Raw genomic sequence first — 26,601 nt, 5'->3', positions numbered from 1 at the left:
ATTTCAACTCTATCATGTTCACAAGGTAAAAATTAACAAATTTTGGCTCTTTCAGGGGTCAATCAGGGGCCGTAACTCCAGAACCTATGATTGGATCTGACGGATTCATCATGGAATCCAAGATCTATTGTTGTTAAAGATATTTTGCAAGTTTGTATCAAATCAAACCATAAATGAAGTATCTATATGGCTGCAAAAGCCAAAATAGCAAATTTTGGCCCTTTAAGGGGCCATAACTCTGGAACCCATGATAGGCCTGTTTTCGAAAAGATCCGAGATATTACAAGTTGTGTGCAAGTTTAATTAAAATTGATTGCAAAATGTGGTCTCTATCGTGTTCACAAGCCAAAATAGCAAATTTTGGCCCTTTAAAGGGCCTTAACTATGGAACCCATGATGGGATCTGGCCAGTTTTCGAAAGGAATCGAGATATTATGCCAATACAAGTTGTGTGCAAGTTTGAGGTCTCTATCATGTTCACAAGAAATTGTGGACGGACAGACGGACGAAGGGCGATCACAAAAGCTCACCTTGTCACTACGTGACAGGTGAGCTAACAACATGTTAACAAACCCTTCAAGGTCCTGAATTAAGTTTGACAATATTAACATTTGTTTGTTTGATACAAGTTAAATGCCACTGCCAAAGGAATTTCAGCTTTGAAAAAGCAGCCAAAAACCTAGTATCCTGGTTTCTTTACCAGTATGAACGTATTCCCAGCAAATAAACAACAACACACACACATAAATCATAGCTCGAGGTGGATGATGAATGACTTCTGATGTAGTGTCTTTTCAAAAACCTTCTAGACTGTGACTTATACAGATCTAGAGAGGCTGTGATATATTACAGACTCCGGTATATGCCGGATTGACGGAATGATGAGTATCTTTAATGTATATATTTTATAACTATGGTAATCCTAACCCTAACCTTTAGTCAGTATATTATACATATTATACACTAAATGAGTGCAGACAGGCAATAATTTGCATATTTTCGCAGTGCGCTCTGATGATAATGTTTTTGTGACATGTGCAATATGACTGCTCAAGGTGTGTAGTGAGCAACAACGGAAACATTCACCTTCCACGGGTATCAGCCTTGTGACCTCTTTATTAGGTGGCTTTTAAGCTGTCCATACGGATTTGATTAGGTAACTTATTCTTCGATAATCTAATGATATGACTGTTGGACTGATGGACACCAATTCAAAGGTATCAGTATTGATTTAAGGTCATATTCATATATTATACAGTCAAAAGTGACCTGATGACCTAGTTTTTGACCCGACATGACCCAGTTTCAATCCCGGCCTAGAGATCATCATGATAATCATTCTGTGCAAGTTTGTATCAAATCAAAGCATAAATGAAACCTCTATATGGCTGAAAGGGCCAAAATAGAAAATTTTGCCCCTTTTAGGGGCAGTTACTCTAAAACCCATGATGGAATCTAGCCAGTTTTCGAAAGGAACTGAGATCTTTTGTTTGTTTGTTTGTTTTGGGTTTAACGCCATTTTTCAACAGTATTTCAGTCATGTAACGGCAAGCAATTAACCTAACCAGTATTCCTGGATTCTATACCAGTACAAACCTGTTCTCCGCAAGTAACTGCCAACTTCCCCACATGAATCAGAGGTGGAGGACTAATGATTTCAGACACAATGTCGTAACAAATAGTCAAGGAGAACATACGCCCCGCCCTAGGATCAAACTCGTGTCCCCGAGATCCGTAGACCAACGCTCTTACCTACTGAGCTAAGTGGGCAGGCTAACTGAGATCTTATAGTGACTTAAGTTGTGTGTGAGTGTGATTAAAATCAAATATAAAATGTCACTTCTATCATGTTCACAAGGTAAAAATTAACAAATTTTGGCTCTTTCAGGGGTCAATCAGGGGCCGTAACTCCAGAACCTATGACTGGATCTGACAGATTCACCATGGAATCCAAGATTTATTGTTGTTGAAGATATTTTGCAAGTTTGTATCAAATCAAACCGTAAATGAAGTATCTTTATGGCTGCAAAAGCCAAAATAGCAAATTTCAGCCCTTTAAGGGGCCATAACTCTGGAACCCATAATGGGATCTGGCCAATTTTCAAAAGGAACTGAGATATTATGCCAATACAAGTTGTGTGCAAGTTTGATTATAGTCGATTGCAAAATGTTGTCTCTATCGTGTTCACAAGCCAAAAATAGCAAATTTTGGCCCTTTATAGGGCCATAACTCTGCAACTCATGATGGGAGCTGGCCAGTTTTTGAAACGAACCGAGATATTATGCCAATACAAGTTGTGTGCAAGTTTTATTAAAGATGATTGCAAAATGTTGTCTCTATCGTCCATAATGCTAGAACCCATGACCGGATCTGGCCAGTTTTCAAAAGGAACTGAGATATTATGCCAATACAAGTTATGTGTGAGTTTTATTAAAGATGATCGCAAAATGTGGTCTCCATCGTGTTCACAAGCCAAAAATGGCAAATTTTGGTCCTTTAAGGGGCCATAACTCTGGAACCCATGATGGGATCTGGCCAGTTTTCGAAAGGAACCGAGATATTATGCACATACAAGTTGTGTGCAAGTTTGATCAAAATCAAATACAAAATGTGGTCTCTATCATGTTCACAAGGAAATTGTGGACGGACGGACGATGGGTGATCACAAAAGCTCACCCTGTCACTATGTGACAGGTGAGCTAACAATCATCAAAATGACTTCCCTCTAACCTGGATTCAAAGACTAGTTTTACAACCTTGAAGCCTGCTATAGTTTTCTTAATAATAATTTTATTTCCTAACCTTGAACAGACGAGCTGAGATTCATTTGAAAATTCCCCTTCATCTGTTTGCATTTGTTTGTCACCTGAAACAAGATTGCGTATCTTTTACTAAACCTTCTTGGTAATTTGTGCCATAGTAGTTAAGATTATATTCAGTGCTTACACATATTTTCAAAAGAAACAAAATAACACAGTTTTTTCCTTTAACAATCTGAAGTCAAAATAAGACTGATTCCCCTCCGTGGCCGAGTGGTTTCGGTCGCTGACTTCAAATCACTTGCCCCTCATCGATGTGGGTTCGTGCCTTACTCGGGGCATTGAATTCTTCATGTGAGGAAGCCATCCAGCTGGCTTACGGAAGATCGGTGGTTCTACCCAGGTACCCGCTCGTGATGAAATAATGCACGAAGGGGCACCTGGGGTCTTCCTCCACCATCAAAGCTGGAAAGTCGCCATATGACCTATAATTGTGTCGGTGCGACGTTAAACCCAACAAAATAAATAAATAAATAAATGATTCCCCTCGAAACATAACATAGTATTTTTCTAAAAGATGTAAATAAAATAAAATATTCCCCTAATTTAATTCTCACCTGAAACATCAAGGACTGAATGTAAAGTAACTGTATATAGATAAATAACAAAAAACAATAGTTTCACACTCAGCCCTCAATATAAAGGAAATTTCAATTTTTAAATAAAAAATGAATTATTAGATTTAAATAGATATAATAACTTTAATAGCTTGTCAGTAAATATTTTGGAAAAGAGGTCATAAGACAATTTCAAATGACAATATCATGTGATTTAACCTCAAACTAATAAATCCTGATAACTTTGAAAGGAATTTCTCAAAAGTTGTGAGAATAAATCCTTGAAAAGAAATATCAGTAATATCTGTAATAAAATTTCCTTTAAACTAACCTCCCCAACAGGCCTGCCAACCATCTCTGCAATTTTTTCCCATCTTTTTGCGGTTCCTCCAGGGAATTTTATGTAGGCCTTTGACAACATCACATAATCTTCATCTGTCCATGCACCATCCTAAAACACAGAAATTCAACACTCAACTACATATAGGTAGTTAATAAATAAACATAGAAGCAGTGGTTGGTATACTAATCAGATTTCCTTGACTCTTACACATAACAAGTACATCTCTGCACGTGACTGACAACTCCCATACACATGAATCAGAGGAGGACACAAATGTACCTGTTAAATACTGTCAAATCATCAAATACACAAAAGCCCTGCATGGGTATAAGTACTGAAATCTCAAAATTGGTAGTCTTTTATTTGTGGACACAGTAAACAGGTAATTCTTCTGACTACAACACCAGGGATAATGTTTGAGCCCCCACTGTCAGCAGACAACAAAGGCTTGCAACAAAAAGAAAGTTTAACAAGAGCACATTCTGAAAGGAAAGTTATTTTTGAGTGTGGATTGTTTGGTGGATGCTTGGTGGATGGGAGTTGGTTGAATAATAAATAAAAATGAATATCAAAATAAAGTGAAAATAAACAAGAGGGCCATGATGGCCCTATATCGCTCACCTGTTATCATTGCACTTGAGGACAAGAAGGTCCTCAGAAAAAATATCTAAGTCCAAAGGACAGGAACACCAAAGGGAAGAAATTAAACCAAAAAGAAAAAAAAATTCTTACAAAGTACAGATATGTCAAAATACACCTAAAAATTGGAGGTACCATCCATGTTGTATCACAGAAAAGTAGTCTCGGTTTTTCCCTACGGCCAATAATAAAAAAGTTACTAAAAACAAGCTATTTATAGTAACGTAAAAGGAAATTAATTAAAAAAAAAAGTGATTGTAAGTTAACAAAAGAAGGATCTGCCAAATAAATCTGTTGACATAAATGAAATTTCAGATCAGTATCTTCATTAGTTACGGAGATATACCAATTTTAATTTGAAATAAAGGGAGGTATTTTGACATAAAATCAGTCCATAGTTATCTACCCTCATTGGCTCAGTCCAACTAATGACAATAATGAAATTTCAAATAAGTCCTATAAGTACTTACTGATATCAATCCATTTTGATTACAATCAGGGGAGGTAATCAGATATAAAATAACTCTGGAACCTACAAATGGATCTAAATTGTCATGGAATCCAAGATTTATTGTTGTTGAAGATATTTTGGAAGTTTGTATCAAATAAAACCAAAAATGAAGTCTATATATGGCTGCAAAAGCCAAAATAGCCAATTTTGGACCTTTAAGGGGCCATAACTCTGGAACCCATAAAGGAATCTGGCCAGTTCAAGAAAGGAATCAAGATCTTGTGGTGATACAAGTTTTGTGCAAATTTGGTTAAAATCAAATCATAAATGAAGCTGCTATTGTGCAGACAAGGTCAAATAGCTAATTTTGGCCCTTTCAGGAGCCATAATTCTAGAATCCATTAAGGGATCTGGCCGGTTCAAGAAAGGAACCGAGATCTTATGGTGACACAAGTTTTGTGCAAGTTTGATTAAATTCAAATCATAAATGAAGCTGCTATTGTGCAGACAAGGTCAAAATAGCTAATTCTGGCCCTTTCAGGGGCCATCACTCTGGAACCCATAATGGAATCTGGCCAGTTCAAGAAAGGAACCAAGATCATATGGTGGTACAAGTTGTGTGCAAGTTTGGTTAAAATAAAAACATAAATGAAGCTGCTATTGTGCAGACAAGGTCAAAATAGCTAATTCTGGCCCTTTCAAGGGACATAACTCTAGAACCCATAATGGAATCTGACCAGTTCAAGAAAGGAACCAAGATCTTATGGTGATTCAAGTTGTGTGCCAGTTTGGTAAAAATCAATTTATAAATAAAGCTGCTATTGTGCAGACAAGGTCAAAATAGCTAATTTTGGCCCTTTCAGGGGCCATAACTCTGGAACCTGTAATGGGATCTGGCCAGTTCAAGAAAGGAACCGAGCTCTTATGGTGATACAAGTTGTGTGCAAGTTTGGTTAAAATAAAATCATAAATGAAACCACTATCGTGCAGACAAGAAATTGTTGACACACGGACGCACGAGACGCACGGACGGAGTGACGACGGACGAAGGGTGATCACAAAAGCTCACCTTGTCACTATGTGACAGGTGAGCTAAAAAAAAATATCACAGCAGAGTCGAGGGAGAGGAGTGAGAATTAACAGGAACCTAAGAGACAATATCAAAAAACACAAGTGGGTGGGCTGGGTGTGGTAACAGAGGGAGAGTGGGGGAGTAATATGGATGGGGATCCAAGGTGAAGAGACACTAATATAAAATACAAAGAAATACAAGAAACTAAAAAAATTGAAAATTTATACCAATGCCTGGGGTATGGCAAAAGCTCTAATGGCAAGCAAAATATTACTAAAATATGGACACATGTCCGATGTGCAAGTGATTTACAACTGGCATGCTACAGAACCAGGAAAGCTTCTGAAATTGAAGTGCCTTCTGTATGTTGCACTATCCTCTGACTAAAACTACTTAATCTCTTCTTAAAATATTCCACACAGACTTCATGGTGACTATAAATAAACTTACACACACACTTGGTAGTCATTTAATCTACCTACTTAGCTAACTAGATCAACAGAAATTATAACATAACTCACTTTTAAAGTCTGTTTGTATGCATCTGCTGTTTCCTGTTCTAGTTCCTTTGGAGCATCATAAACAACTGGAGCAAGATCAGCTTCCACTGCCTCAGCTATACGTGGTTCAGGCTTGTTCTTACGTTTCTGCTTTCTCAATTCTACAAATAAATTACATGTAATTCATTTGATCATGTTGTCATTTTAAAGCCGCTCACAGCAGACTATTTAGTTTACACAAAGCCCCTTTTCCTTATCCATTTTTATCATTTTTGATGACATGTTAATAAACTATGATGTTAATGAAATGTCATATTAATGAACTGTCATATTAATGAATGTCCATATTAATGAACCACCAAAAATGGTCTGAATTAGTTCATACATGTAGTCATGTTGACTCACTTTTAGTGTTCTTATCACAATGCACACTTGCTACAACCCATACAACAGTCCTGAGCCATTAACATGGAGCAGAAGTACGGGTTCGATATGCTATAATTATGTATACCCCAGGGGTTTAGAAGATATGAAAAGGTAAAAAATTTAAGATATTCGACCATTAACCTCTGTGACCTTGACCTTGTATCTAGTGACCTTGGTTGTCCGCTCTGCATGTTGTCTTGATGAGATTAACAATTGAAGCTAGTTCTAAGAAGATCTTATTAGTGGTTAAGAAGATATGGAGTGTACACAGTGTTAAGCTATTTGACTTTTGAACTCCCAATTGTGACCTAGACCTTTGACTGTAGGTTGCTCTGTACATCCTCTTAGTGAGATTTACAACTGCTGCTAGTTTTACGAAAATCTTCTGAGCGGTTAAAAAGATATGAAGCAGACACAAAAGTTAAGAAGCTATTTGATTGTTAACCTATGTGATTTTTACTTTGGACCTAGTGAAATGGTGTGTGGGTTCTGCACATCATCTTGGTGTGGTAAACAACTGATGTTAGTTTTATGAAAAATATTCCAAGCAGTTTAGACAATACGGAGTAGACACAAAGTTAAGCTATTTGATCTATGACCGCCAAGTGGACCTTGTGAACTGGGTTATGTGCTCTGCATATCACCTTTATCAGGTAAACAAGTGATGCTAGTTTCATGGAAATCTTGCTAGTGGTTGAGAAGGTATGTAGCGGACACTTTAGATGGACGGACGGACCAACAGATGGACATGCATACCTCTAAAATAGCCACCATAATTTATTATACTTGGTATCTTGAGGTATAAAAAATGGCATCATCAGTTTTAGAAATATGTACATGAAAAAAATGTTCCAGTTATCCAGGGGTTTCAATCAATCCAAACGTAGAAAATATAAGGAAAATGGTGGGGGACAAATGAATTGCTCACGCAAGCCTGGGTGCTTGAACCATTGAGGCTCGAGTGAGTGGTGTTTGTATGTAATGATTCCCACTGACTCCCGACATTAGAGGAGAGATTCAATTGTGTTGGAAATCAGTCAAAGTTTCCACTTTAATTAATCATGACGAAAATTATATGTATTAGTTCCAGAAAAATTAAGATGAAAAGGCTGTAATGTTTTACTTTTGGTAATCACGTAATTCCAGAACTTTTATTCTAAGTTTTGAATAAAATGTCCAGGAATTGTTTAATGTCTAATTTAATTACAGTTAACTATCTTAAGCAGAAAACACTTTATATGCACATCAATAGTAACAGTGGCAATTGTACCAGATTATGTCTATTTTGGAGATATTGATAAGGACATCAAATTCGCCATCATTTAAAAAGTGTGTTGACTACCATTCTTCATAATTCGTAAACCCTGTAACTAATCATTACATCCCTTATATTCATGTCATAATACTCTTCAACAACAGTCCCTCAATTTTTACCTAATTCCTCTCTATACAGAGCTTCTTGTCTCTCTCTCTCTTCCTTCTCTAACTTTGCCCATTCTTTCATTAATCTTTTCTTTTCTTTCCATTCCTTTACCATTGTTGGCACAGCAATCGCAGTTTTAATACTCCATACAGTGAATGTGATTGGCCATAGGTTACGTATGTTAGGTTTGGGGATAGATCGTAAAGTTTCTTGTAGGTCTTCGTCAATCTGATCATTCAGTGCAGCTGCTTTACATTTTTTCTTCTTTGTTTCCTTTTTCTTCTTGGATTGAAAGAAGTCTTCCTATAATTTTGAGAGTAAATGAGTTAAACATGAAATTTTAATTCATATTCTAACACGATCCGATTCATTTTCCTGTTAAACAAAGAAGGCTGGAGACAGTGATTTATTAAACAACAATTCACTGTTCTGACGTCACAACTATTACGTCATAGCGTCAAGCGGCGTAACGGCGCGCTGGAAAAGAACCCGATTGAAAACGGGCAAATATCTAATACATGCCGACAAGGTGTACTTTAAAGTCCTTGATAACGTGTTAGAATCGAAATAATATATCTCATTTAGTGATTTGCTCTTGAATAAATCACTGTTTGTCGTTCAGATGCGTAGCATTATATCACTCGGGCTACGCCCTCGTGATATAATTCCTTTGCATCTGAACTCCAAACAGTGATTTATTCAGCGACAAATCACCGATGAGATATATTATTTCTTAAACAGTAAACTTTTCTAAAAAATAATGCAACATTTTATACAAAATTCCAAACAAAATTGCAGGTGCACAAGTACATAATTATAGTGAATAACATTCTTATTGGGCTTCATGACTCTAGGACAAACACCTTTGAGAGGCATGCAACACACTTTTAAGCCCTTGACGGAATACTTTCACTAAGTCAAGAAGTAAAACTCTGGCCTTCCAGAGGGAAATACTAAACAAAATCCTAGGTACAAAACTTCACATGCTGAATAACCTTCCTATAGCATTCCATGTCTCCAGGTCAAATACCTATTGTTCATAAGACTGACACACAATTTTAGGCAATTATGCAAATTTTTTACTAAGGCAAAGGCCATACTCATAGACTTCATGGTTTTACTTTTGCTGATATTTGCAAATGATGCCACTCACATTCAAAATATTTATGAATATTAATCTGCATCATGTCTTAAAACACAAATACTCACACATTGTGTGAATTCTTTACACTGCAAATTCAGCTGCTGACCCATGAAATTGCTACATGAATTACCCAATCTACAGTTACACTGGTCTTACTGTGTAAAATCCTGAACAAAACCCAAGGTGCACAATCTCATATGCTGAATACTAGTAACACTCCTATCAGATTCCACGACACTAGGTGAAATACTTTTTGAGATACGTGTGACACGAAGTTTTAGGACCTTAATGTTTGATGAATCTATGTCAAATACTTTAAGAGATAAGTGCTTTAAACACTTTATACAAACTTTTAGACCCATTATACATACTTTCTGACAAAGTCAATTGTTATAACTCTGGTCTTGCTGAGTGAAATCTAAAAAAAACCTAAGGTGCACAATTTCATATGCTGAATAACACTCTTATCAGGGTTCATGACTCTAGGTGAAATACTTTTTCAGATATGTGTGACAAAAACTTTTAGGACCTTAATGTTTGATGAATGTAGGTCAAATACTTAAGTGCTTATCTTAAGAGATAAGTGCTACAAACTTTTAGAGCCATTATGCATTCTTTTTATACTAATTCATGAGCCATAACGCTTGTCCTACTGAGTGAAATCTAAACAAGACCCAAGGTGCATAACTTCACATGCTGAATAACATTCCTATAAAGTTTCATCACTCCAGATAAAAATACTTCTTGAGATAAGTGTGACACAACCTTTAAGGCCCTTAATGTTCGATGGATCTAGGTCAAATACTTTTTAAATTATTTGTGACACAAATGTTGGACTGACATCAGGACAGTCTGTGAAAGGCCTGCCATCCCATAAGACTTTGGGTTTAGGGGGGCACAAAAATATCAAATTATCAATAGAAAATTGCATTACGTTATCATCACTTATCCCCGTAAACATTTTTCGAAAGGCATGTACGGTAGTCACTTATGAATAAAAACTATGAAGTTATAGGAACAAACTTTTCTTACTTTGAAACATCTGAACAAGTTCCAATCTCAATCAATGAAAACTAGAGCTATCACTAAAGGTGATTAATGTACCCCCCGCATGCACTGACACAGTACATTGCAATTTGACGCACACAAGATTGCATAATTATGTTGACTGTATGTATATAGACTGTATGCAGGTATAAAGTATAGTAACAAAAAACAAAGTCCCATAACTATGCAGAATATTTATCTAAAAGAACGTAACATGCACCATGCACAACTAGGGTTGGTACTGATCACTTGTGTGAAGTTTCATTAAATTGTGTGCAAGGGTTCAGAAGATTAGGCGCGCACAAGACTGCATATGTAGACTGTATGTACACAGTATGTTAACAAGAAACAAAGTCCCATAACTCTGCAATTTTTTTTTCTGAAAGAACCTAACATGCCCCATGCACAACTACTGTTGTTACTGATCACTTGTGTGAAGTTTCATTAAATTGTGTCAAGTGGATGAGGAGAGATGGTGCGCACAAGATTGTGTCTATGTATATAGTATAGTAACAAAAAACAAAGTCCCATAACTCTGCAAGTTTTTTTTCTGAAAGAACCTAACATGCCCCATGCACAACTACTGTTGTTACTGATCACTTGTGTGAAGTTTCATTAAATTGTGTCAAGGGGATGAGGAGAGATGGTGCGCACAAGACTGTGTCTACGGACAGACAGACGGACGGACAGACAGACTACCTGAAACCAGTATACCCCCACTTACAACTTTGTTGTCGGGGGTACAAAAAAATTACCGAAAACAAACAGATCAATAATTTAAATCATATTTTCCTCTTAAAGCTAACTTTTCAGTAAAAAAAAAGTTCATACCAGGGCTAATCTTCTCTCCAGATACACTGCCCACAACACAAAGTACTGACCAATGGTAATGATAAGGCAAAGTACAAGTGCCAGTTCAACCAGCCCAAGTTTTCTAGCCTTTCTATAGTAATATACAGGTTGTCTCCAGTCTGGTAAACCAAAGTCCAACACATGATTGTACCTGAATGAAAACGAAAGAACAAACTTTTATGTTCATTCAATTCAAATCCACAACACCATAGAATTGTTGGCAGATTAAACAGATTTGGTTATACTTCATATCTGGCAAAGATTCGAACCTAGGACACCTCACATAGATCTAAGGAAGACACTACTATATCAGTATATATTAGCTAGCTCTATAGCAGGGCAATATAATTATATGCACCCATATAAGCTACCCTACGTAACATCCTACATTAAACCAATATTAATTGTCAATACCAAAGAGTAACAGATTTACACAGATATATAGTATATACAAACAAAATATCTATTATGTCTGTTAAGTTTATTTCAGTAGTTTATGATATGTAATATTTACTTATAGTATATGTAGTTTGCTGAATCTGGGCTTTAGTAAAATTACTAAGCCAGGTGTATAGAACAATATAAATCTTTCAGTATTGCAAGATACTTGTAGCATACTTGAAGAGCCTTGTCCTGTACTTTTAACTTACAAGTAGAAGAAACATAAACTTACTTTTCACGTTTCTCTTCATCCTTCAATACCTCATACACCGCAACAAGCTGAAATAACACATAAATTGAAGTAAACAAAAAATGTTCAGATCATATGGCGACCTTCCAGCTTTACGTGGTGCTGGAAGACCCAAGCATTATTTCAGGCACAAGCAAGCATCTGTGTAGAACCACCAACCTTACATAAGCCACCTGGATGTCTTTCTCACATGAAATAATTCTACACCCCAAACATGTTTGTTTTGAACCCAATGCAGTGAGGGAAAAGTGATTCAAAGTCAGCAGCCTTAACCTCTTGAGCACAGAAGCTGGAATATGTAACAGACATTTTTATAACTCTAATAAACATTTAAAATCACTGTAAATCTATCAAAATAAATCTAATCCTAATATCAAAATTGTGACTCTGTCATGTGCTAACATACAAAACCTATCAAAGACTGCTTAGTTAAAAGGGGTATGATGCTATAAAAATGCAAATTGATTTATGGAACCTGTGCAAAACTGATCAGGTTAACACAGTGAACAAGTGAGGGAAGTTGCAATCCAATCCTACTATTGGTTACTGAAAAACAAAAGTACATACAAACAAGAGGGCCATGAAGGCCCTGTATCGCTCACCTGACCTATTGACCTAAAGATCAACAAGATTAACATTCTGACCAAGTTTCATTAAGATATGGTCATAAATGTGGCCTCTAAAGTGTTAACTAGCTATTCCTTTGATTTGACCCCATGACCTAGTTTTTGACCCGACATGACCCAGATTCGAACTTGACCTAAAGATCATCAAGATTAACATTCTGACTAAGTTTCATGAAGATATAGTCATAAATGTGGCCTCTAGGGTGTTAACAAGTTTTTCCTTTGATATGACCTAGTGACCTAGTTTTTGACCCCATCTAACCCAGATTTATACTTGACCTAAAGATCATCAAGATTAACATTCTGACCAAGTTCCATTAAGATATGGTCATAAATGTGGCCTCGACAGTGTTAACTAGCTTTTCCTTTGATTTGACCTGGTGACCTAGTTTTTGACCCGACATGACCCAGATTCAAATCTATCCTAAAGATCATCAAGTTTAACATTCTGACTAAGTTTCGTGAAGATACCGTCATAAATATGGCCTCTAGAGTGTTAACAAGCTTTTCCTTTGATTTGACCTGGTGACCTAGTTTTTGACCCCACCTAACCCAGATTTGAACTTGAGCTATAGATCATCAAAATTAACATTTTGACCAAGTTTCATTAAGATAAGGTCATAAATGTGGCCTCTACAGTGTAAACTAGCTTTCCCTTTGATTTGAACTGGTGACCTAGTTTTTTTTATCCTACATGACCCAGATTCAAATTGGACCTTAAGATCATCAATATTAACATTCTGAAGTTTCATGAAGATACAGTCATAAATGCGGCCTCTACAGTGTTAACAAGCTTTTCCTTTGATTTGACCTGGTGACCTAGTTTTTGACCCCAGATAACCCGATATCGAACATGTCCAAGATTTTATTAAGGGTAACATTCTGACAAAGTTTCATTAAGATCGGGCCAAAAATGTGACCTCTAGAGTGTTAACAAGCTTTTCCTTTGATTTGACCTGGTGACCTAGTTTTTGACCCCAGATGACCGAATATCAAACTCGTCCAAGATTTTATTGAGGGTAACATTCTGACCAAGTTTCATTAAGATTGGGCCAAAATTGTGACCTCTAGAGTGTTAACAAGCTTTCCCTTTGATTTGATCCGGTGACCTAGTTTTTGACCCCAGATGACCCAATATCGAACTCGTCCAAGATTTTATTGAGGGTAACACTCTGACCAAGTTTCATAAAGATTGGGCCAAAATTGTGACTTCTAGAGTGTTAACAAGCTTTTCCTTTGATTTGACCTGGTGACCTAGTTTTTGACCCCAGATGACCCAATATCGAACTCGTCCAAGATTTTATCGAGGGTAACATTTTGACTAAGTTTCATTAAGATTGGGCCAAAAATGTGACCTCTAGAGTGTTAACAGTCAATTTGTTGACGACGGACGGACGACGGACGACGACGGACGCCGGACACAGGGTGATCACTAAAGCTCACCTTTGAGCACTTTGTGCTCAGGTGAGCTAAAAAGTAACCAAATGGAGACGCAAACACAGACGCAAAAGCCGACAAACAGGTGAGTGCAATAGTTTTACTTATTCTCTAGAGGATTAGCTATGTTAAAAATCAAATATACATATTTTGTTTCTGCAATTTTGTAGTCAGTTTAATAATAATAATGTTACAGAAGGGTAATTTAATCATTGCAAAGTCTGTCAACTGTTTTTAAAATGTTGGTTAAACAGCTGCATTAATAACCAAAGTTCTGTTAATACTTCTTTTCTAAAATTGAGCAAGTTTATTTGCAAGGCTGGATATCAACGCTTGTGTCTGAGACAAGTATCCAGACAAGAAATGGTTAAAAAGCCATTGTTCTACAGGAAGAGTTATCTCTAAAAAAATGACATGGTCATTAACAAGATCCATATACCACTAAATGAGCAAAATCAACTTATTAGAATTAACTGTCCATAATATATATTTTAATACATTTTGTATACAAGTTCATCAAGTATTTACATTTACTATATGCAGGCATATAATATTATTTCAATATGGGTGTCCAAGCTCTACAACACCTGAAAGCAAGCAAAAAAAACAAAGCAGGAGAAGTTAGTTTCTGGTCAGGACAAGTACTTTAAGAGAGTAATTGTTCGATTAAGACAGTAATTATTCGACTAGACAAGTGAAAATAAAAGTTTATGTCAAGCCCAGAATATGTCAAAGATCAAATGAATAAATTTCTTATCTGAAGAAAATCACAACCACTGAATTTTTATCAATTTCAGGAAACAAAATGAAGTTAAAGCTATGGCCTAGCAATGACAAGAGGACCATGATGGTCCTGAATCGCTCACCTCTTCCCACATGACCCAGTTTTGAGTGTGATGTCGTTTTTTCTATTATTTGACATAGTGACCTAGTTTTTGAGCTCATGTGACCCAGTTTTGAATTTGACCTAGATATTATCAAGATAAAAATTCTGACCAATTTTCATGAAGATCCATTCAAGGGTATGGCCTCTAGAGAGGTCACAAGGTTTTTCTATTTCAAGAACTACTGACCTAGTTTTTGATTGCAGTTGACCCAGTTTCAAACTTGACCTATACATCATCAAGATAAACATTCAGACCAACTTTCATACAGATCCCATGAAAAATATGGCCTCTAGAGAGGTCACAACATTTTTTCATTATTTGACCTACTGACCTACTTTTTGATGGCACGTGACCCAGTTTCAAACTTGACCTAGATATCATCAAGGTAAACGTTCTGACCAATTTTCATGAAGATCTTGTGAAAAATATGGCCTCTAGAGAGGTCACAAGGTTTTTCTATTTTTAGACCTACTGACCTAGTTTTTGAAGGCACGTAACCCAGTTTCGAACTTGACCTAGATATCATCAAGGTGAACATTCTGACCAATTTTCATGAAGATCTTGTGTAATATATGGCCTCTAGAGAGGTCACAAGGTTTTTCTATTTTTAGACCTACTGACCTAGTTTTTTTAGGCACGTGACCCAGTTTCGAACTTGACCTAGATATCATCAAGATAAACATTCTGCCAACTTTCATAAAGATCCCACAAAAAATGTGACCTCTAGAGTGGTCACGAGCAGAAGTTTACGGACGCACGCACGGACGCACGCAAGGACGACGGACGTTGCGTGATCACAAAAGCTCACCTTGTCACTATGTGACAGGTGAGCTAATAAAAACAGGCTAATATACTTTTCTGAACTGTTCCTCGGCATCTACAGCTTCATTTTTATCAGGATGTAAAACCAATGTCTTCTTTCTGTATGCCTTCTTGATCTCACTGCTCGATGCACTCTGCAACAATGTAGAAAAGATGTAAAATTTGAGCTTTTCATGTTCTGAAACAAAATTTAAAAAGGTAGAGGCAGTCAACTTATTGAAAAGGAAACTATAGGCACTGACTGTAAGTTGTTTAAAGTAACCATCTGGGGTATGAGGCACACTAGCTTTTAATTCCCTTATACTTAGGCATGTCTTTTTCAAGGAATAATGCAGTTCAGATACCATGGCAACACTTTAACACTTAATAAATGTAGACTGTATCTTTTATGTAAGTAATGATAATTATGTAAAAAAAACTGTAACCAATTTCTGAAATATTAAGGGTTTAAAGTATGTTTTCAAACTTAAAAAGTAAAGTTTACATTAATCAGGTGTCAATATGAGTATGGTGGTGTTCAGGTAAAATGACACATTTGTGCAATTTGTTAAACTTTGTACAATTAAACCAGCCATCATTTCCATTCAGTTAATAACCTTATCATTTTAATATATTGGTCTCTTTCTTCATTTGCACATTACTCATTAGGTCAGTAGGCAAACTGAATCTTTCCAATCATTTAACTGTCAATCAATCATTCCATCTCTCTATAATTTAGAGATTATATAAACAAGTGATAGAAAAGTTCAGACTAATTAATACCTTATGTCAGAAATTATGGAAAAGATTCAAACATGTCAAACTTTTTAAAGAAACCTAAAATGCACAATCCTACTGAACTAGTTATATGAACATTAATATTTTATGAAAATGACACAAATCTGTCAGTGATGCATTCTGTATGACCTTGATCAAAATTCTAAGTGACATTTATTTTCTGTGATACTCTGCTTGTACCTTCACCACAACTTAGTGACCAAGCCATACAATAATAGATGCTAAGCAATACAAAGGTTTACAAAGGTTTCCTGGTAACAACTAAGCTATATAGCTGTTTCCGTGGTAGTGACTATGCCGTACAGGGTTCTCTGGTAAAAAGTAAGCCATACAGAGGTTTTCTGGTAGCAACTAAGCCATTAGCTAAGCCATATAAAGGTTCCCTGGTAACGAAAAATCATACAGAGATTGCCTAGTAACAACTAAGCCATATAGAGGTTTTCTCGAAGCAACTAACTCATACTGAGATTCCAGGACAGAACCTCTAAACAAATATGCCACACATTTGCAGGAAAAAATTGATAAATAAAGTATCTGCTCATCTAGTTAGATTCAAAACTGGCATTAATTAAAACACTTTGTAAACTGGAAGTATTAGGTGGATTTTTTTAGTGAAATGGTCAAATTATTATATTTAGTAGATACAAAAATAAGGTACGCTGAGCAAAAAGTTTTCAGAAAAGTAAACAGAATTAATTTTCAGTCACATACACAAGACAGCATCCGGTAAAAAAAAAAACTGACCTGCTGTCCGAAACATCCTGTTATTCTGACTACTTACTGTCAGAAGTTATTTAGGGAAGGAAGGGTCTAGGAATATGGATTTAGGTATTTTAGAGGTACAGACCTGTACCCCTAGACAAGATTAGAGGATTGTCTAGGAACATGGACCTCCTGTTTTACAGGTATTGTGGATCAAATTAAATTATTAAGTCTTAAATTTTGTTGCAAATGAAAAACAAGGCAGTTTGAAAGACAGCTAAATCCCCCGCCACAGGTATGGATAGTGAAAGGGTAAACCTTTGACCTTGAGCTGTGACCTTGACCTTGAACTGACATGGCTGACCCATGAATTCTGCACATCGTCTAGATGAGGTGATCATTTGACCCAAATTTCATAAAAATCCTAGGAGGTTTAGGAGATACAGAGCTCAAACCTTTGACCTTGAGTTGTGACCTTGACCTTGAGTGGACACTGCTGACTCAAGAGTTCTTGATGAGGTGATCATTTGACCCAAGTTTAATACAAATCCTTCAAGGGGGGTAGGAGATACAGAATGAACACAAAATGGAAGGCTCAAACCTTTGTCTCTAAGTTGTGACCTTGACCTTGTGCCGGCATAGCTGACTTATCAATTCTGTACATCATCTTTGTGAGGTGATCATTTGACCCAAGTTTGATGAAAATCCTTCAAGGGGTTTAGGAGATACAGAGCAGACACAAAATGGAAAGCTCAAACCTTTGACTTTGAGATGTGATCTTGACCTTGAGCTGACATGAATGACTCATGAGTTCTGCACATCGTCTTAATGAGGTGATCATTTCATCCAAGTTTCATAATTATCCTTCAAGAGGTTTAAGAGATACTGAGCGGAAACAAAATGGTAGCCTCAAACTTTTGACCTTGAGTTGTGACCTTGACCTTGACCTGACATGGCTGACTCGTGAGTTCTGCACATCGTCTTGATGAGGTGATCATTTGACCCAAGTTTCATGATTATCCTTCAAGGGGTTTAGCAGATACAGAGCGGACACAAAATGGAAGGCTCAAACATTTGACCTTGAGTTGTGACCTTGACCTTGAACCGACATGGCTGACTCATGGGTTCTGCATATCGTCTTGATGAGGTGATCATTTGACCCAAGTTTCATGATTATCCTTTAAGGGGTTTAGGAGATATAGAGCGGACATGAAATGGAAGGTTCAAACCTTTGACATTGAGCTGTGACCTTGACCTTGAACTGACATGGCTGACTCATGGGTTCTGCACATCGTCTTGATGAGGTGATCATTTGACCCAAGTTTCATGAAAATCCTACAAGGGGTTAAGGAGATACAGAGCGGACATAAAATGTTACGGAAGGATGGACGGAGACCATTCCTATAACCCCCCCACCATTTGTGGCGGGGGATTAATGAGACAACAGTTTAAACCTTTAGACGGCTAAATTTTTAAAATGGACTGGTCCATCATTCAATTTTGGCAATACCATTTATCATTTGAAGGGGTGTTCACTGAAAATTTACGAACTGAATAGCGAACAGTGCAGACCATGGTCTGGAGGTTAACACATTCATCTTAGAACTTCAAATATATCTGTAGCAGGGATTTGCTACATGTATTATTACACCTGCCTAACTTTTTTTGATTTTTAAGCCCCAAAGATAAGCCACAGATGATCAGCTATAATCGGTCCATTAAATGAGAAAAAAACAGAAATAAATCTCTATCTCCACTGTTTTAGCGATGTGAAATTAAATCCTACGTAATTAAAGTAAATACATGGTCTCAATTATATGGATTAAATTACAACATATATGGGTGCGTGTGCCCTTTAATATCTTTAAGTATTTCTTTATCAACTTATATGAGCTTCAACTGATTTTTATTTTAATGAATTTCAGATAGTTTTCATTTAACAGTTTCACGGTCATTGAACAGTCAAGGGTGTAACTGTTTCAAGTTACCACAGTTTATAACTCATCTGAGTTATTGCTTAAACTTTCATAACTTGTTTCAGTTATCATGAAATATTACAAAGCCCTCCTGTGCCAATTCCTCATTATGAATGAGACTAATGCAATTATTTCTTGAATCCTTGACCTTTTATTTTTCCAGCTATGCAGAAAATATTTTATGCAAGGCTGATTAAGTTTTACACAAACGTTTTAAAGCTATAAAACTCTTAATATCCCATTATGCTTGTCAGGTCATGCTCAGACTAAAAGAGAATTTGATTAACCACAGTTTGCTACTAGTTTCACTTGAAAGGTCACTTTGTGAGAACAGCAAAAAGACTTTATTTGAATAACTTACCTGAGGTAACTACATTTTATAACTATTTAAACAGGTTATACAATGCTTGAAAAAGTAACTGAAATAGGTTACATAACTTAAAACAGTTACACCCTGACTGTTGAACAGTTCTGTTTTAATATGAATTAAGGCACCGCCTAGCATGGAGATTTATCTTTTATACTTTCTACTTAGGAAGAAATATTATACACTCAGAAGAAAGTGAAACTTCATTCTGAACAGTGAAGTTTACATTTAATGTCATCATACCTCATACAGCGAATATCATACTTTGCAAAATTTATGGGAAGCCATGACGGTGACATCGTTCACCGCTTTCTTGCACTGGCTTTAGGATTTTTTAGTTTGTTTGCACTCCACGCAGAAACTTGACGGCCTTTACACTTCCTTACTGTTTTAAATGTGTTTTTCATTTGCATGTAAAGTTTTCATTATGAAAAAGAAGTAAAAGAATCATGTTGGCGCAGTTTACGAATTTCTGTGACTGATTCGGGGTGTTCGGATGTTCATGCAGACAACCAGTCTGCAGTTTGTACATAAACCGGAACCGGAAAACATCGGAAAAATTGCCTCAGTATATGCAGACAACAAAGACGAATATCTATAATTCGAGGGTTCAAAGGTAAAAGGTAATAACTGCCATTTTGGACGAAAATGACATTTTATGATTTTTCAAATGTACTTTGTGTCCTTTATATCTGGCAAAATTTTTGAAGTAAACTTCAGTCCTTATTTCAATATTTAGGTACAATCAAAGAGGTATTTTTGATGGCAGTTTCAAACTTGACCTAGATATCATCAAGGTGAACATTCTGACCAAATTTCATACAGATCCCATGAAAAATATGGCCTCAAGTTAGGTAACAAGGTTTTTTTATTATTTGACCTACTGACCTAGTTTTTGATAGCACGTGACCCAGTTTTGAACTGAACCTAGATATCATCAAGGTGAACATTCTGACCAGTTTTAATGAAGATCCATTCAAAAGTATGGCCTCTAGAGAGGTCACAAGGTTTTTCTATTTTTAGACCTACTGACCTAGTTTTTGATCGCAGTTGACCCAATTTCGAACTTGATCTAGACATCATCAAGATAAACATTCTGACCAATTTTCATACAGATCCCATGAAAAATATGGCCTCTAGAGAGGTCACAAGGTTTTTTATCATTTGACCTAGTTTTTGATGGCACGTGACCCAGTTTCGAACTTGACCTAGATATCATCAAGATGAACAATGTGACCAACTTTCATAAAGATTCCATGAAAAATGTGACCTCTAGAGTGGTCACAAGCAAAAGTTTACGGACGCACGGACAGAAGACAGACGCTGCGTGATTACAAAGGCTCACCTTGTCACTTTGTGACATGTGAGCTAAAAACAAAAGCTGTGTTTCTGAGGCAGTGTACAGAAATATTTTTTTTGTACAGAGTACAACTTGTCTTTTTTTCACCCAAGAAAGATCAATGTCTCGTCTGTTACCATTATGACATTTTGAAGATGGAAGATAAACTAGATGATGCAACAAAAACAAAATATCATGCACACCAAGAAAGAAAAAGAAAGGCTAGAAAAGAGAAAGAAAGTGATAATGAAAGAGCAAGGAAAGATTCAAACTTTTCTGCATCAGCATAAATTTTGACCTCCAGGTTGTACTCACAACACCGTGCAGTTTAATTCGAAAACTTTATTACAAGGGAAAACTGTGTTGTTATAATTTGTCATTCTATGATCTTGGGAATGGAAATGGGTCATGTTATCTGTGGGACGAGACACAAGGGAAATGAGGCTCATGTGAAGTAGGAACGTGTATGTTCATGTATGCGAATTATGTTGCAAGTAAGATGTCTGGTATTGAAGAAGTGACACTAAACAGTGATATGTGTTGGGGACAAAATCGCAATCAGTTTGTAGCAAGCTGCTTAGTTCACTGTCTTCCAGAAATTCCACATATCAAAATTATACAGTGAAACACCGCTCGCTCGAGGTCGCAAGGGGATGAGCAAAATGCTCGAGTTATCCATGGTTTCGAGCGACCCAAACATTGACCAACACAAGAAGAAAAATTGAAGTTTTATTGTATCAATTGTCATCGGGACCAGAGAAAACGGTGATGCATAATATATTAACAAACCCGTGACATTAAAAAAAAAAACGTATCACAAACGTTATCTATGATGTAATAAGTAATAACATAGTTGCTTTAATCTAAAGCAAACAGTAATTGATCAATATCAATAAAACTTTTCTCTAACCTTTCATCAAAAATTAATCTCATTATCAGATCAAATATATCGATAAACAAACATTTAAGATAGTCGGGGGATATACAACACAATTTTCACGGCGTGCGAAAATTTTTAATTAACCGATACATTCTGATCGCCGGAGCTGCGAAAAATTTTGACACCTCTGCTCGAGTTAGCCAGAAGCAACAAAGAGTAAATTAATACACTGGGACCAGGTGTCATGCTCGAGCGATCGAGTTATCGATGCTCGACCCAGCCATGGTAATTTCACATAGAAAATAGAAGGAAATCGGCCGGGACCACATGAAATGCTCGAGCGAGCCCGAGTGCTCGAGTCATCGATGCTCGAGCGAGCGGTGTTTCACTGTAAATCAAAAGTTTCTCGAAAGCGTCCATTCTGAAATGGAATGCGATTCCATACATGCTTCTATCGAGCATGCAAAAAGCCTAACAAAAGTTCATGTTCCATCTCAAGTTTATACATTAGCACGGCGCAAGCAACCATATATTGTCGTTCCCATAAAGTACACCGACGTCACAGACTACAAGTGGTACAAAGCCCTAATTTCACGAAAAAACTTAAATAATTGCTTAACTAAGTCTGTTATTTTAGATGCTTGTTTTTGCCCTTTATGCATTTTCAATGTTGACTTTTTCATCTACATCAGAACCGTATATGACTATTTCATAGATCAAAACACTACAATTCTGAATTTCATAGAAAACGAAGTATAGAAATAAGAAATATACTTATTAATAAGCAAATACTTAAGTTTGTTATATCGTGCTCAAATAAAAATATCATATTTGTGTGACTGAAATAAGTACTGCAGACAAATACTACTAACAATAGTTTAATTTAGCTATAAATACATTAGTATAGAAAAAAATCAACATTAAATAACAACAGCTTAAGCATTAGCATGATTTTAGAATAACAGACTTAACTAAGTAATTACTTTAAAAGTTTTTTCCTGAAATTGGGGCCAAAACTTTGGCTCCATGAAAACCGATGTTTATGGGAAATGTGTTAATTGGCCGAATATAAAATGGGTACAGGTTTGCAAAGACAGTGGACAAAGTATTTTTTGAACTATGGATTTGTGTGTGTGTGTGTTCAGGTTTAACGTCTTTTTCAACATTTTTTCAGTCATATAAATGACGGTGTCTACTTGTAGCAGTGAGCACAATGCCCAACTTTATAGTGCTGCCTCACTGGAATATCACGCCGTAGACATGTGGCATGACACCCCACCCAGTCACATTATACTAACACCGGGCTGACCAGTCCTAGCACTATCCCCTTAATGCTGAGTGCCAAGCGAGGAAGCTGCTAGTATCATTTTTTACGTCTTTGGTATGACGCGGCCAGGGATCGAACCCACAACCTCCCGCACTCAAAGCTAACGCTCTACCACTAGGCTACCGAGGCGGAACTATGGATTTGATCCAAGTGATTTCAAAGAAATAAAGCTGATCCAGAAAAAGAGCAAAAGCAAAGAGAAATCTCTCAAGGCGTCACGAAAGGCTTACAGAGAAAAGCTTCCAATATTCGCTGCAAAAAAGGCAGATCTGTTGTCACTTGTTGCTTCCGGGACAATTCCAAAAGAATATGAATCATACTATCTGTCATTGCCCTGCAGCAAATCTGTGGACAAACTTCTGTTACCTTCTGATATAAGTGAGAGTGAAGACGACATGTGAAGTTCATGAAATTTAGGAACAACAGTTCCCCCATCCAGATGGATGACTGATATCATCAAATCAGCAACCATTCTTTCAGAGATATGTGTGAATAGCATGCCCTTGCAATTGATAAATTCTGTCTGATAATGTTAATGAACGGTGTAAAATTAAATTTTTAAACATAATGAAACTTTATTTGAATGAGGTGTTTTCGAGTAATTGACTTTGTCAGTCATTACTGGTGTACAACAGTACTGGTGTTTGTTTGACCTCAAAATTTTGATAATATACATTTCAATTACACTGTACAATTAAAACCATCTAAAACTTTAATGTGTGTGAGGTTTTTGTGAGTATTTTTCTAATAAGCTAATAGTCATGTAGTTAGAAAGTAATACTTGGAGTTGGGAAATATTTCTGTGAATGAGAAGCATTAGGTTGTGTACAAGTTTTAGTTTATTATTATGTTTTGTGTTCTTAATGACATTACGGAACATTGTACATACCAAGCAGTGACATAGTTATATCGCAACAATTATAACAACATCTTAATAACTCACAGAGGTAAAAGGCAGTAAGTGTACTTAACACCTTTTACCAAAATTTATCTAGATTTTTCACTGATAACAGTTGAAAAGTAAAAGGTGCTAAATGCAGTTACCACCTTTTACCTTTCCAAAATTGTGGTTAGTCAGGATCTAAGTACACTTAGAACATTTTACCTCTGTAAAATGCCACTATTTCATTTTATATTTCCCATACAGACCCTAATTATCGTTTGCAAATCATATCCAGCAAGGAAAAATTTACAAGATATGATTCAAAATAGTGAACAAATATAGAAAAATCTAAATTTGTAAGTATATTTTTCGGAAATAAAAGTTTCGGTGCTTCCGAGGGATCTACTTTCCAGATTTTATTTGCTTCACAACAGCGGGTGTTAAGTGCTGTGTGGCGGCCGTAAAAAGTTGCCCCGACTTCATCTCAGTGTTGTTATATTTTCTGGTCCTTTGGGATCATTGATTTCAACTCATTTAGATTTGAAGATTGAATACTGCTTAAGCCGGTGCTAGGGGGCGTGGGCAGTGTTGCCTTTTTCATTACTGCCCATGAACAGACTTTATCAAACAGAGTCTGCAATTTTCACTATTTGCCTTGTTCTCGGTGCTTTCGAGGGATCTACTTTCCAGATTTTATTTACTAAAATTTATGTTTTTTGCCTTTTTCTTAAACTGTTGAATATGGCAGTTATCACATTTTACCTTTGAACCCTCGATATATGGACGTTACCGTCTCGGGGAATTTCATCCTCTATAATCAATCTGCACAGGAAGAAACTATTGGTAAAATCTTCTCTTTTATCTGATAATGGCCCCTAGACAAGCAGAAACATATTATCAAATTTCACAAATCCAAATCTAGAATAAGGAAAAAAGCAAATATTTGCCCATGATCAACAGAATTTTCAAAAGTTTTATCCGAGTAATACAACACCATGAAACGGACAATTTTCATTACCCTTGTCACGCCTAGGACATCATAAAAGTTTTCATTCACTTCCTCCACTAAATCATACAGCTCTAAATTATCTGTGTCCCAGCATAAAACAGAATTTTGGACTAAAAACAAAAAAATAAAAATATAAAAAATATTTCGGTGGCAACCGGAAATTGACATTTTTCCCACACAACCTATTTTCGACGCTAGCAAGACATTTCGACCCCAAGACATTTCAACCCCAAGAGACAATTCGACCCCAAGACATTTCAACCCCAACTCCTTGGACATTTCGACCCCATTCAATGATATGCCTGAAAACATCTAAGAATGCCATCATTATTATAATTAAGCTTTAATCTATAGATAATTGAGCAATTTCAAAATGTAATAACGCTTAATTACAGTACCAATTTAATTTAAAATGTTAAAATACGGTTATTTTCGCGAAAATAAGATTTTTTTTACAAAAACGAGCCATAGATCTATTTGTCTAAATTTCTTTATTTTCTAAAATTCTTTTTTTTAATTTCTTAAAGTCTATATTAGTACATGCCTTCATATGAAAAAATGAGTGATTTTTATCTCACAATACCGAACAATACCGAAATAATCATCATTTATAAATTATTAAAATAACGGGATTTATGTATCAACCGCGTTTATTACGTAAATAATTTATGAACAAATCGTTCAGATTATCTATCTTAAAATAACCTTCATATAACATATTTTCATACTTGGTGTTTATTTATATGTTCAAATCATCTTAAAGACTATTTTAGTACACGGCTATATTAAAAAAAAAAAAAAAGAAAAGATTTTTAAATCATGGGCCGATTTCGCCGATTTTAATTATGAAAATAACTTTAATAAAGTCACATCTTTAATACCTCTTTATTTATTTATTTATCTTTATTTGACTTTTTTTTTCGAAAGATATATGCATCTCATTTCTATGGGATTCAACCAAATATAAATAATTATAATGTAACTCAAAGAAGTTTAAGATGTCATCATCTTCATTATATTGATATTTAAAATCATAATCAGAAACACGTAATCTTTTGATTGGATTATCACACCTTGATTAATTGTTTGTTGATATACAGCAGGTGTGCATTTATCTGCAGTGCGCATTGCAATTAACAAGCGATTGTGGTGACATCGGATATTTATAAACATGTGTCAACATTATCTTTAATTTGGGCGAAAATATAAAGAAAACAATAGGAAATTAACAACATATTGCTTATTTTCGCATTTAATGTTATTTTCGTACGCGATTTTGACGCACACATAAAGTATTTGCTTTACAGAATATGATTTTTGTTATTACCAAACTGCTCTTTTCTTTTCTATGTACGACATTCCTTCCAGTTGTAAAATATCAAACACGAAATCCCCGTTTCTGCAAAATGTAAGAATATGTGAGTACTGTTCTGTTAAAAACGGGGAAAAAATTATTATCATATTTCATATCTGTAAAGAAAATGTGACAGCCTTTTTTTTTCTATATTAAATATTTTAGCAAACACACGTGATTTAATGTATGATTTTAAAAGTATGATTTAACCCAGATAGCAGACATGCGTTGGCCCAACGTTGGCCCAACG

General features: G+C 35.9%; 1 protein-coding gene across 2 annotated transcripts in view; it reads right to left on the bottom strand.

Annotated features, from left to right (window-relative positions):
* The window catches only part of LOC123526801 (dnaJ homolog subfamily C member 1-like), a 32,041-nt gene extending 6,875 nt beyond the window's left edge, over positions 1-25,166 (bottom strand). For both annotated transcript variants that reach the window (XM_053518635.1, XM_053518636.1), the window contains exons 1-8: positions 25,007-25,166; positions 15,770-15,871; positions 11,948-11,994; positions 11,254-11,425; positions 8,243-8,534; positions 6,404-6,543; positions 3,709-3,828; positions 2,804-2,867 (exon numbers count right to left, since the gene is read on the bottom strand). In XM_053518635.1, the coding sequence (XP_053374610.1) occupies positions 2,804-2,867; positions 3,709-3,828; positions 6,404-6,543; positions 8,243-8,534; positions 11,254-11,425; positions 11,948-11,994; positions 15,770-15,871; positions 25,007-25,165 (1,096 nt within the window). In that variant the 5' untranslated portion in view covers position 25,166. The remainder of the gene's footprint in view (positions 1-2,803; positions 2,868-3,708; positions 3,829-6,403; positions 6,544-8,242; positions 8,535-11,253; positions 11,426-11,947; positions 11,995-15,769; positions 15,872-25,006) is intronic.
* Between the last annotated feature and the right edge of the window lie 1,435 nt (positions 25,167-26,601).

The sequence above is a fragment of the Mercenaria mercenaria genome, chromosome 11 (assembly GCF_021730395.1).
Source record: "Mercenaria mercenaria strain notata chromosome 11, MADL_Memer_1, whole genome shotgun sequence".
NCBI lineage: Eukaryota > Metazoa > Mollusca > Bivalvia > Venerida > Veneridae > Mercenaria > Mercenaria mercenaria.
This window is presented reverse-complemented; position numbering and strand designations above follow the sequence as displayed.